Below are 13,377 nucleotides of genomic sequence, written 5' to 3'. Positions count from 1 at the left end.
ACTGAATCCTTTCTGCTGACCAACTTCTTATCTTTCTAGACTCACCTTAAGCTTCACCTTCATGAAGCTTTCCCTGAACATCTTCCTTCAAGCGTAAATGACTCCTCCTTCCTCGGAATCCTCACTCGACCCTTATAGACAGCTGTAGAAGCACCTGGAACACTAATTTCACTTATTTTGTTTCTCTGTCCCTATCCACCACTATACGGAGAGTTCTAGAAGGTAGGGGTGTGTATGTCCCAGTGTCCGGGACAGGGCCTGGCACAAAGCTTATGCTAGGTGTTTGCTGAAGTAATGGATGGACTGACTGACACCTGAGCGGGTGCCCTGGGCACCTCCCCATCTCCCCCTCCACAGGGAACGACCTCTTCCTGGTGGCCGTGCATGAGCTGGGCCACGCGCTGGGACTGGAGCACTCCAACGACCCCAGCGCCATCATGGCACCCTTCTACCAGTACATGGAGACACACAACTTCAAGCTGCCTCAGGATGATCTCCAGGGCATCCAGAAGATCTACGGTGTGTGGCAGGGGGGAGGGGCCACCGTTCCTTCCTTGGGCTGGGCCATGATTGCCTGCCTGTCGGGGCGGAGGGTTGGGGGGCGGCTGGGGACCTGGGCCTCTGACTGCTGTCTGCAAGGCTCCTCCCCCACCCCCCTCCTTCCCTGCACACTTGGGAAACCCAGGGGAGGGTCTGAGCTGCAACTGGGAGGGACAAAAGTGAACAGAGAGCCTCCCACTCCCCCTACTCTACCCGCCTCCCCCCTCCACACACCTCCCTCTCACCTCCTGTGGTTTCCTCTCAAGGGGTCCCACCTCTAGCCAAGAGAGTCACCCATCTGCCCAAGTAATGGTGATACAATAGGATAAGTATTATTACCAGAGCTTTTTTCTTAAACAAGAAAAAGACAAACTAGGCTGATATCTTGATAAGATTTGAGGGGCCTGCTACCATGCCACCCCATTCTCTGTTCACACTGGTGTGGGAAGTTCTTGTTCTCGTCAAGTCGGTGGAGATGGGAAGACCAGTTTATTACGGCAAACGCATGTCCACATGGCACGGCCCCTACAGCCCCCAGGCTGTGCAGTACGGGAGGAGGGCTCTTCTTGGAGGCCCTGAGGACCTCACAGAGGAGGTCGCCCCACCCAAAGCCTGGAGGATGGGCAGGATCTCCACAGGTGAGGCAGCAGAGGACTGGACAGGTAGTGGGGACTAGGAGGTCTTTTGAAAATAAAATGGACGCTATTTGCTGATAGATTAGACACAGGGGTGAGGTTTCTGGCTTTTGTAACTGTGGAGCAATAGATTGACCTCTGTAGCTCAGAGATGTGGGCTGGAATATTGATCTGAGATCTCTGGTGTTCAATACGGTAGCCACTAGCCACATGTGGCTATTTAAATTTATATTAATTAGAATTAAATAAAATTAAAACTTCAGTTCTTCTGCCGCACTAATAACTAGTCGCTCATTTCAAGTGCTCAATAGCCACACGTGGCTAGAGACTCCTGTATTGGACAGTGCAGATACATAGGACATGTATATCATCATAGAACGTTCTGTGGGACGGCTTGAACGGAGGTCTTTAAAGCCATGAACCTGGAAGAGATCCCTTCGGGTAGTGATTCTCAACTTGGCAGTGCATTGGAATCACCTTGGGATTTCAATTTTAAAAAATACTGGGGCTTCCCTGGTGGCGCAGTGGTTGAGAGTCCACCTGCCGATGCAGGGGACACAGGTTCGTGCCCCGGTCCGGGAGGATCCCACATGCCGCAGAGCGGCTGGGCCCGTGAGCCATGGCCGCTGAGCCTGCGCGTCCGGAGCCTGTGCTCCGCAACGGGAGAGGCCACAACAGTGAGAGGCCCGCGTACCACAAAAAAAAAAAAAAAAAAAAAAATACTGATACCCAGCCTTCACCCCCAGAAATTTGGTTTTAATTGGTCTGGGGTGACTTCTGAACATCGGGGTAGGGGGTTTTAAAAGTTCCCCAGGTGATCCTAATATGCAACCCAAGTTGAGACGCACTGACCTAGGACCAAAATAGAGAGAGAAAGACAGAGAGAGAGACAGAGACAGACAGACAGACAGAGAAGGGGACGGGAGGGGAGAGGAGAGGACCCAGGGTCATGCCGACCTTTAGAGCCGGGTGGATGAGGAAAGGCCGCCAGCAAAGCAGGCTGAGAAGGAACAGTACACGAGGTAGGAGGAAAACCAAGAGAGTGCAGGGTTCTGGAAAAGAGAGAAGAGTGTTTCAAGGAAAGTGTTTGTATGATCTTGCTACTCAAAGTGTGGGCCTCAGACCAGTAACTCTGGCATCACCTGAGAGCTTGAAGAAACACAGAATCTAAGGCCCCACCCCAGACCCTCTGAGTCACAATCTGCATTTTATCAAGATCCCTGAATGATTCATATGGACGTCAAAGTTTGGGTCAAGTAATGTTGAATTTGGCAACATGGAGGTCATTGGTGATCTTGACAGCAGTTTCAATGGGTGACGAGGCAGAGGCCATGCTGGAGCAGGATAAAGAATGGGGGGAGCAGACAGAGAGCGTAGGGGACACTGAGCCTAAGAAGGGACATGTCCTCTCTCATAACAGGAGAGAAGAAAGAGAAGATACCAGATTTGGGGGTGGAAAGATGGGAGTTCCCATTTAATGGCTCTTTTCATGGATTTTCTCAAAGACTGGGGGAGTAAACAATGGGAGGGGGGGACAGGAGGCTGGAGTGTGACAGGCTTGTCTCAGAGCTGCCCGGGTGAGGATGAGGCAATGGCAGCGGGGGGCAGGGCACGCCTGGCCCTTCTCTAAGATGCAGCCCCTCTCTCCAGGACCCCCCGCAGAGCCCCTGGAGCCCACAAGGCCCCTCCCCACACTCCCCGTCCGCAGGATCCACTCACCGTCTGAGAGGAAGCATGAGCGCCAGCCCAGGCCCCCTCGGCCACCCCTGGGGGACCGGCCAGCCACACCAGGCGCCAAACCTAACATCTGTGACGGCAACTTCAACACGGTGGCCCTCTTCCGGGGCGAGATGTTTGTGTTCAAGGTAGGACCTCGGGGCTCCCCTTCCACTCCTTCCCCCACCTGGGGCGGGAGAGAGCTGCTGCTCTGGGATTAGGCCTGCTGTGGGGCCTGGAGGGGAGCTAGCCCAGCAGCCAGGCCATGAGGTCTCTTCCTGGTGCTGCTGGGTGAATGGACTTGTTTCCAAGAGGGAGGTGGGAAGCGGTGACCCTGCCCCTTCCTGAGGGTTAACAGTGGGGGAAAAGTGCTGGAGACCGGCCTCCACTCTGTGACTCTGAGCAAGTCACCTCCCTTGTCTGGACCTCAGTTTCTCCATCTGAGGGCTGGGAGGGTCATTTCTCTAATGAAGGGTGCGTGCAGATCAAAGGAGTCATGGCTGTGAAGACGTTGGCTTGGAGTAGGGGCTGGCAGAGCAGTGGCTGCATCTGTCTCCAGATTCCGCCAGGGCTGGTTCAGAGGACCGCCTGACAGGAAGCTGGCCAGGCTACATCTTGTCCCCTGGTCTGTTCCTGTCCCTCTAGCCATGGGTTGCAGGGTGGCAGCCTGCTCAGTGTGTTGCAGTTGGGTTCTCAGGGAAGCAGGCTCTGGGACAGTATTTGGGATGCAAGATTTTGACCAGGGAGCACCTCTGGGATCCACATCTGTGGGAAGGAGGGGAGGGAAGCACGATGGGGCAGGAGAAGATAAGCAGCAACTAGACCCACTGCAGACCCGGCCACGCCCACAGCGAGTTCCGGAGCTAGAATGGCCCGTCAGAGTTGTCCCGTGTTGGGCCCCAAATGGCTGAAACTATTCAGTCAATGGGTGAGGGGGGGCATGACCTTGAGGGAGCTCTCTGGAGCTAGGCCATCCCCAGCGAGGTTGACAGTTGAAAACTGCCTGCTGACCACACTCCCGGCCACCAGCACAAGAGGCCCTCCGCTGACAGCGTGTCTCTGTCACACTGGCTGGTTGTGGAGAGCTGCCCCACTCACCTTGTGGAATTCTCGCCAGCAAGCTTTGAGCTCTGACCAAGAATCAGGCGACAGGGGTCAGCCCCAGTCCTGCTCTCACTGCGTGGCTCAAGGAGAGTCACTTGGCCTTCCCTAAGACTCTGTGTATCTCAGATCTACTTAACAGGAGTTGTGAAAGTCAAAATAAGGTTTAAAAAACTGGATGTGAAAGTGCTTCGTAAAACACCTAAAAAAAAAAAACTTTTCTAGCTTTTGTACCTTTTTTTTTTTGGCTGCGTTGGGTCTTCGTTGCTGCGCGCGAGCTTTCTCTAGTTGCGGTGAGCGGGGGCTACTCTTCGTTGTGATGCGCGGGCTTCTCATTGTGGTGGCTTCTCTTGTTGCAGAGCACGGGCTCTAGGCATGTGGGCTTCACTAGTTGTGGCATGCGGGCTCAGTAGTTGTGGCTCGTGGGCTCTAGAGCGTAGGCTCAGTAGTTGTGGTGCACAGGCTTAGTTGCTCCGCGGCCTGTGGGATCTTCCCGGACCAGGGCTTGAACCCGTGTTCCCTGCATTGGCAGGCGGATTCTTAACCACTGTGCCACCAGGGAAGCCCCTGTACCATTTTTATGTATCATGTTCATTCTTCTGCACCCTTGGATCCTCCAACTGAACGGTTCCTAAGCAAGTCTGGGTTTTATCATTCCCATTCACACGTAAGAAAACCGAGGTCCTAGGAGGTTACAGGCCTCGCCCAGACTGCCTACCAACCAGGGCTGCAGTGGGACCAGGCACCAATTTGAGGAGGGGGGCTTTTTTCACATTCTTGGCCTATTGAGCTGCCATTTACTTAACGTTGACTATGTGCCCTGTACTGTTCTAGGCACTTCACCTATAATCTCTCATCTGACCCCCACTATTACCCCCCTTTGCAGGTGAGGCTCTTCAAGTACTGAGCCCCAGGTCACGCAACTGTAAGAGGAGGAAACTGAATTCACACCCGGGGCTTGGGGGAATTTCCACGGCTTGCTTCCCACAGACCTTACCCTGCTGGCTGGAGCCAGCCGTGAGGAGGGCGCTCTGCCCGGGCTCAGTGACCAACCCCTGCTTCCCACCAGCCTGGGGAGGGGCCCTGCTGACGTCGGTGACTCTCTGCTGCCCTCATGTGGTCATCCCGGACCCTGCATCATCCCTTCCAGCTCCCCCCCGCCCCCCCACGACGCCTCCTCTGCCCACCAGGCCTGTCTGCTAGCTCTGTCTCATGGCCCCTTGGGCAGCAAGAGCCATCAGGACCCTTATGTGAAGAGAGTTGATGGGCATTTTATCTTCCTCATTGGGCTTTGAAAGATAGAAGCAGACATCAGGGAGGGTTGCAAGGCTGGGCCCAGGGGAACGTGTTGGGTTGTTGGGGCCTGAGCCCCAGGGCCGAGATCACTGGGTTCAAAGGCTATGCCTCTTTCTTTCCTTGCCTTAACCCCCAGGATCGCTGGTTCTGGCGCCTGCGCAATAACCGGGTACAGGAGGGCTACCCCATGCAGATCGAGCAGTTCTGGAAAGGCCTGCCCGCCCGCATAGACGCAGCCTATGAAAGGGCTGATGGAAGATTTGTCTTCTTCAAAGGTAACGTGGCCTGTGCAGAAGGACCTGGCACGCTTTCCTGCCCTTCTCGGGACCCCGTTTTTCCACCTGTAAACTGGAAGAGGCAGGGTGGGAGGCAGATGAGCTGCAAGGGTCCTTCTAGCCCTAACAGAAACACTGCCATCTGACAGGACAGATCCCTGCAGGCAGAGAAATTAAGTCAGGGAGTGACTGCTGAGGGTCTGTATGTGCCGAAGTTGGTGGGGTGACAAGCCTCACCCCCACAAAGTAGAGGGAGGTGCAGACAACTGAAGACCATCCAGTGCTCCGTGGAAGGCCGCCCTGTGAGTTCTGTGAGAGCCTGGAGGGGGAGGCCGCGCAGGCTGCAGAGGCCGGGGGTGGAGGGGAACTAGCTGTATGGCAGGCCCACCCTGTGCTAGGTTGTTTTACTTCGATTATCTTGACTTGGGCCAGGCCTCAGAAGAGTAAGATTCAGATAGTGAGGAGTGAGAAAAGCATTCCAAGGGGAAGGAACAGCATGGGCAAAGGAGTAGTTCAAAGGGCTTTAGAAGACCCACCAGACAGCCCTGGAGCCCCACCGGAGAGCTGTGAGAAGTGGCCTGGAAAGGTAGTTTAGGGGAGAGTCCTGAGGAGCCCTGGCTGCCCAGCCGGACTGTGGTCTTAACCCATCAGGGCAATGCTGGAAGTTCACTGTTTGTTTCTGAGCAGCAGAGAGCCAGAGGGCAGGCGGCAATCCAGGCAGAGGCAGGAGGCCGTTTCTGAGACGGCTGCTGGAGTTGAGGAGAGCGATGTCTGTAAGGCCTGTACCAGGGAGGAGCAGTGAGGCTAGGAGGCTGACAAGGCCTTGTGAGAGGCTAAGTGCTGAGAGGAGAAGGAAAGAGGGGGTGATGCCACCTTCTTGGGGACACTGGGAGGCAGACAGGTGGTGAGGGAGGGAGCCCCTGGGGTGGAGAGGAGGAACTCCGGAAGCCGACCTGGAAATGCCCAGAGGACGGTGGGCAATCAGGGTCCTGGGCCTGGTGCCCAGGTCCACTGGGAGAGCGGCAGCCTCAGAGTTGGGTGTCACTGGTAGAAGGCTGGGGGAGTACTAGTGTGTGTGTGAAGCCGTGAGAGGCTGAGGTCACCCGGAAAGGAAAAAGGAGCAAGTCACACGAAAGGAAAAGAGGGTGGGGCACGGAGCCTGGGCAGCGTGGGGCGAGTTGCCCAGGATCTGAGACTGGATTCTGGCTTCTTGCCCCCTAAGCTCTGCCTGAGCCAAGAGGCCTCAGCCTCCTCCGCCACAGGGATCAAGCAGGACCAGGGCCGTCTCCCCCTGACACTGGCTCTATGAGTGACTTTGGTCCCAGTGGATGATGGGCAAGTGGCTCTATCCACAACCTCCAGCGTGAATGACCGAGGAAGGCTAATCCTGGGTTCCTCTTGGCCACAGGTGACAAGTACTGGGTGTTTAAGGAGGTGACGGTGGAGCCTGGGTACCCCCACAGCCTGGGGGAGCTGGGCAGCTGTCTGCCCCGAGAAGGCATTGACACAGCTCTGCGCTGGGAACCTGTGGGCAAGACCTACTTTTTCAAAGGCGAGCGGTACTGGCGCTACAGCGAGGAGCGGCGGGCCACGGACCCTGGCTATCCCAAGCCCATCACCGTGTGGAAGGGCATCCCCCAGGCTCCCCAAGGGGCCTTCATCAGCAAGGAAGGATGTACGTAAGAAACCGGCCGGGTTTTGTGAGGGGGAGTCTGATTTTACGTGGGTCTCACCGGGGCCCACGGGCATACTCTCAAGGTATCCAGGTTTGAGAAACACCGCCTGGTGGTAAAGACAAGTGCCTCATATCGACCCATGTCTACACAGTAAATTAATCCTCTCTTACCAGCGGCCAAGTCACAATTTCTCATCTGTAGGGATCATTCGCAATTGAGAGATGTTTTCATAGACTGACTTCATTCCCTCAGATAGCATTTTTCAAACAGTGGTCCTCAGGTGTACTCTAGGAGTCCCTCAAGGTAGCAGATCTGAAATGATGGATGTGGTGGTTCAAAGGTGCTTTTTCACAGGGCTTAAAGATAAAAGAGAAGCATTTTCTAATTATGAAACATTTCCTAAGCTCCTCCTGGAGGCCAGGCTGACTCACAGCCTCTCCCTGCTCCGGACTAGAAGCTTCTCAAGAAGAGGGGCTGGGACTTGCCAGGTGCAGAGTGGCTATCCATGGCTATTTGTTGAATCCATCTCTGCTCATCTGGTCAAAAGCACAGACCCTGGAGCCAGCCTGGCTGGTTTCATATCCCACCTCCACTGCTTACTAAGTTTTAGCTGTTATCATCATTATCATCTTGTTGGGGTGTTTTAGTTTTTATGGAATGTCAGGTGTCATTCATTTACTCCACAATAATTGCTGAGAGCCAGGTTGTGTGGGAGGGCTGGGGATGGAGCTTAGAACAAGACTTGCCTTGCATCCCTGGCTCCCAGTCTAGAGGCAAAAAACAAAGTGGGAACAAATGCAATAAGGGAAAGCATTTGCCAGAGAGCATCTAGGGAGAGGGCCATGTGAGAGAGGGTCGTCAGGAAGGGCTCTCCAAGGAGACGTCACCGGTAAGAAAGCCAGCAGCCACAGGGGCAGAGCTGCTATTTGGTGGCTCTCCTGTGTACCTGATGCTTTACACACATGGTCTCACTTTCTGGGGAGCCTCAGAGACAGGTGACATCAAGAACTTCAGCCAATGAAAATCCCAGCCAAGGTGGGGAGCCGGCCAATAGGAGAGTGTGAGTTGCTCTGTGTCTGTGGACTGGCGGGGCGATAAGGCTGCTGCAGGAAGCCTTGTGGTGGTTGCCAAGCCCTGCTGCCTCTTTTCCTTCCAGCCCCTCCCCCAGCAGGGTCCCAGCGACCCTGCAATCTGTGTTGCACAGTCACGTGTGCCAAGCCAAAAAAAGTCCATGATAACTGCGAAGAGGTGGTGCCCTCCGTCAACGGGAGAAATCTTTCTCCCTGCCTCCCTTGGCTCAGGCAGGAGCTGGCTCAGCCCTAGAGCTACGGAGACAGTGCCATCCAAGCCTTAAGTTGGGGGCTTGATCTGACTCACATGGGGGAAGGGCGAGGCTATGGGCACAGGATGGCAGAGCTGAGACCCAGGGCTGAGAAGAGTCCTGTCTGGGAAGCACAAAATGAGCTTACCAATGCTACTTCCAGCCCCTCAGTGGCTTCCCAGCACCTTTGAGATGACAGGGTGGGCTGCTCCAGGTCCCAGGTGCCTCTCTGCAGCTGGGCAGGTCATCCTCCACGACCAGCCACACCACTTGCAGGGTGTGCAAGGCACCGCATGCCTACCTCCAGGAGTTCCAACACGCCCCCACCACGTCACGTGCCCACCCGCCTTTCAGAGCTCCTCTTGGGCTCCTCCCAGGTGCGAGAGGCGCCCCTCCTCCACGCTGCCACAGCACCCTGGGCCCTCACGCTGGTGCAGAACAGGTGCAGGGAAGTGTCTGGGATGGTGATGATGGGCCGTGTTTCTGCAGATTACACCTACTTCTACAAGGGCCGGGACTACTGGAAATTCGACAACCAGAAACTAAGCGTGGAGCCAGGCTACCCGCGCAACATCCTGCGTGACTGGATGGGCTGCAACCAGAAGGAGGTGGAGAGGCGCAAGGAGCGGCGGCTGCCCCAGGACGATGTGGACATCATGGTGACCATCAACGACGTGCCAGGCTCTGTGAATGCAGTGGCCGTGGTCATCCCCTGCATCCTGTCCCTCTGCATCCTGGTGCTGGTCTACACCATCTTCCAGTTCAAGAACAAGGCAGGCCCTCAGCCTGTCACCTACTATAAGCGGCCAGTCCAGGAGTGGGTGTGAGCAGCCCAGAGCCCTCTCTGTCCACTCGGTCTGGCCAGCCAGGCCCTTCCTCACCAGGGTCTGAGGGGCAGCTCTGGCCACTGCCCACCGGGGCCAGCATGGCCCTAGGCCAGGGGTCATGTAGCCGAAGTGGTGGTGCATTGGCCTAGGCTGAGCATGGGGCAGGGAGTGATGGCAGCTGTGCCCCAGGGTGGGTGTCTGGCACCCAGCTGCCAGCCTTCTGTCCTGGGTAAACTGCTCCCTACTCAAGGGAACAGGCCAGGCCCCATCAGGAGGCAGGGACCATGCCAGGAGGAGGCCCGTGGTCACTGCGCCCTGTGGCGTCCACGAGGCACCACAGCGCCATCTGTACCTGGCTGGACCCAGCACCTTCTGTGGGAAGCCAGCGCTAGCGGTCTCAGCCCCATCTGGGAGATGCCACCAGTCCTGGTCCCCCATTGCCAACACCTGCTGGTCAGATGTCCCCCCACCCCTACCCCACCGTCCTCCAAGGCTACAGGACCCCTGCTGCCGACACAGTGGGCAACAAGCCTGGGTTTCCTCTGCTGGCAACAGCAGATCCCTCAGGAAACCTGCTCCACACGTCAGGGTCTCCTGAGACCCAGGATTTAGGGTCACATGCTGCAGGCAGGGCTGTGGCCCAGCTGGGTCTGACAAGGACCCAGCTGTCATGTCGTGAATATTTCAATGTCCTGTCACTATTGTTTAAAGTCCCATTCTGCAAAGGCTGCTTGAGGCTTTAGGTGAATTAGAGGTGACTGTCTTGGTGATGAGGCCAGCCCTCCCCCCAGCGATAAGGACCAAGGTGCTGTTAAGGCCACTCTAGTGCCCAGACACGCCAGGAGCTGGGCCCCGCTAATGAGGCTAAAGGGCTGGAGCAGGAGCTGACCCCATCTCGGAGGCTGATCTGAGTTTGTAGCTGTCCTCCACTCTCCCGTTCCTCTCCCCATCCCCCAAGTCCCTGGCCCTGCTCCAGCCTGTCGCTTGTGGCCTGAGGACTCAGCCTGACTAGTGAGGTGAGACGGAAATAGCTCTGGGCCAACATTCTCACGGCCTTGGGTTAAGGGGCCCAGGGCAGCCTTCTGAAGTGCTCAGAGCCCACACCCCTAGCTACCCTGAGACCACTTCAATCTCTCAGCCCAGAAGCAGTGTTTATACCATGAGCTTGGCCCCTGCTAACCCAGCTCTCTGGGCCCATCACCCTGCATTGCTCTTCGGAAAAGGGCAGCCACAACTGGTAACAACCCCAAGCCTAGGGGCCCGCCCCTCACTGTCTCTGGCAGGAATTCCTAGGGCTCAGCTTGCCTCACTCCAACCCAGTAAGAGGCAGCCCTGCTTGTCACTACAGAGCCGGAGGCAAAACCAATGGGTTCAACTATGTCCACTGGCTCCCTGCCAAATCCAAGCAGAGGTGTCAGTCTCCAGGGTGCTGGCAGGGCCTCTGAGCCTGCATGGGCCTTGCCCCCACCCCGTGGCCTCTGGGCTTTGAGTCTGCTTAACCTGTAGCAGACAGGGACTCTGGGAGCTGTCTTGAGCAAAATCTCTCATCCCAGAGACACCTATATGGGTCCACTGTGTTCCCTGTCATCATCCTGTTTTTTCTCATTTTGGCCAAGGGCGGGCTCCCTGGGGCGGGTGGGGAACAACTGCAGAGATATTAGTGATTCATAGGTTTGTACAGTGTTTTATACTTTGCAAAGCACTTTATTAGCTCATCCCTGTCCGCTCACATGTAACTCATGCAGTCCCTGGGAGGCCAAGGGTAACTCTCACTGTGCCCGCAAATGAAGCACAGAGAGGCTGTTACTTGCCCAGGCCACCCAGTGGGCCTGCTAGACCCCTCTAGGGTCCAAGATGAGATCAAAAGTGTCTCTTTTATCCATCTTTTCTTGGCCTCCCTTCTCCCCTTCCGGGTCCCTCTCCACTCCTCAGGTTGGTGCTCTCACTTCTTGAAAGCTCTAGGCCCCCCAGGCTCCCCACTGGCTCCTGGTACTACCGAGGTCAGCTGAGAAAGAGCAGGAGATGGAGGCAGGCAGCCCAGGCTGCAGATGTGAGGGATGCAGGGCCAGGCCCAGAGAGGGCTCAGCCTGGAGCCTTCCAATCATGGATTCTCCTGCCTTGTGGTCATCCGTTTGTCCATCATCCCAGGACAGGGCAGACAGAGGGGCAAAGCACTGGAGGCCCCAGAGCCCAGCTTCCCCTCAGTCTGGGGAACATCACAGCATTTCAGTGTCAGTCACATTTTAAACTGATCAGCCTTTGTATAATGTTTTTTAAATCATTTCTAAATAAAACAAAAATACAGAGTGTGTCATTTCCCTGGGATGTGGGAACAAGGATCAGGTTCTGGGTGGCCTTAAGAAGCTTCTGGGAGACAGGGTGCTTTGCGGTGTCTGGGAGGTGCCCCATGCATCTCATCTGCCGGCCCAAAAATCAGATGCCCCCTCTCTCCAAAAGGCTGGCCCTGGAGGCCCTCTGTTACTGGCGTCTCAGGAAAACAGCCAGATAATGCCAGGGTGGCACCCAGGATGGCAGAGCAACCCCTCCCAGGAGAGGTATGAGCAGGTTCACTGTGGCAAGGTCTTTTCTCAAGTCAAGGCACATGGTGCCATGACCAAGGACAAAAGCAAGAGCCCAGTTCTTGGCAACAGGGAAAAATGAGGTGAGATTAGGTCAGCAGCCTTGGGGTCGTCTTACCAAGAGCCCTGGCCTGGTTCTGGAAGCCAGTGACAGGAAAGGCTGCCCCAGCACCCAGACGGCTGGAGAAACTGTGGGGTGGGGATGAACACGAAGGTCTGAGCTGGGCTGGGTGCAGGCTGAGAAGCCAACGAATCTGGGGTAGCGGGAGGGGCCAGAGGCAAGACGGTGTCCCAAGGCGAGGCTGCGGAGGAGGCTTCCTTCCAGTCCCCAGCGAGCTCCCCGACTCTCCGCGCGTCTCCAGGGTGGCGGAAGGTGGGGAGAGACGACAAGGACCCGAGCAGGAGAGGCGTACAGGATGACGGGAGGCGGCGGGCGGTAAGGGCGGAGAGCGACGAGTCAGTACCAGGAGGTGCAGACGATAAGGAAGCGCACGTCGTCCAGCGGCCCCCAGGGTCCGGGCTCTGGCCAGGGCCGCACAGGGCCCTCAGGCGCCGCGGGCTGGGGTTGGGGGTGGGTCTGAGGTTGGGGCTGCGGCTGGGGCTGCGCGGGCTGAACCGGCTGCGCGGGCTGCACCGGCTGCGCGGGCTGCACCGGCTGCGCGGCGCCCTGGCCACCGCTCAGCTGAGCTCCCATGTTCTGCAGGACGAGAGGCCCGTCAGGTACGGGACGGGCCGCACGCCACCCCCGCCCCGTCAGGGCCCGACCCTCACCTCGCACCGCCCGAGCCGCCGGTCAGGAGAATCCCAGAGCCGGCCTCCGCTTCCGGCTCGCCTGCGCAGCACCGTCAGCAAGGACTGGCGTTGTGACGCCACGGCGCACGAACCCCGCCCTCTAACCGCCAGCGAGGAAGGTTTCAGGGCACAGGGGCGGGGCCCAGCAAACCCGACCCACCCACCAGCAACCGGCCACACCCGCCCGAAGCCCCGGGGCTCCGCCCCGCGAGCAACTCGGAGACGCTTGGAGCCGCCCCAGCTACCCTCCCTCTCCAGCCCGGCTCCGCACCCACCCAAGGCCCTAAAGGAAAGGGCCTACCGAGATTGGTCTGAGGCGGTCCTGGCCACCTAGCAGCCAGGCCAGCAAACCTCCATCCACCCTGGGTGAAAGAGGACAAGACTGCCCTGTAGCCAGGTGCCCCAGAGCCCTTCAGGATCCTCACACTGGCCTAGGAGAGAGTTGAAACAGACTCATCTTTGAAGCCAAAAGTATGAGGCTGAAGTTGTGTGGAAAATGGGAGAAGTACAGTGGAGAGTGCTGCTTCCTCTTGTCCTGGGATGAAACCGCCCATCTGGTGATGGGGGGAGAGGAGTGGGAGACTGTAGAACTAAGGGGTGTGTGTGCATCCTACCCCAC

The 13,377-nt window shown here is 57.0% G+C and overlaps 1 protein-coding gene across 1 annotated transcript in view; it reads left to right on the top strand.

Annotated features, from left to right (window-relative positions):
* Positions 1 to 11,693, top strand: part of MMP24 (matrix metallopeptidase 24) — a 46,103-nt gene extending 34,410 nt beyond the window's left edge. Inside the window, exons 5-9 of the mRNA XM_049698896.1 lie at positions 358 to 519; positions 2,826 to 3,040; positions 5,425 to 5,563; positions 6,972 to 7,238; positions 9,050 to 11,693. Coding sequence (XP_049554853.1) covers positions 358 to 519; positions 2,826 to 3,040; positions 5,425 to 5,563; positions 6,972 to 7,238; positions 9,050 to 9,387 — 1,121 coding nt within the window. The 3' untranslated portion in view covers positions 9,388 to 11,693. The remainder of the gene's footprint in view (positions 1 to 357; positions 520 to 2,825; positions 3,041 to 5,424; positions 5,564 to 6,971; positions 7,239 to 9,049) is intronic.
* The last annotated feature ends 1,684 nt before the right edge of the window (positions 11,694 to 13,377 follow it).

This window comes from Orcinus orca, chromosome 16 (assembly GCF_937001465.1).
Source record: "Orcinus orca chromosome 16, mOrcOrc1.1, whole genome shotgun sequence".
Classification (NCBI taxonomy): domain Eukaryota; kingdom Metazoa; phylum Chordata; class Mammalia; order Artiodactyla; family Delphinidae; genus Orcinus; species Orcinus orca.
This window is presented reverse-complemented; position numbering and strand designations above follow the sequence as displayed.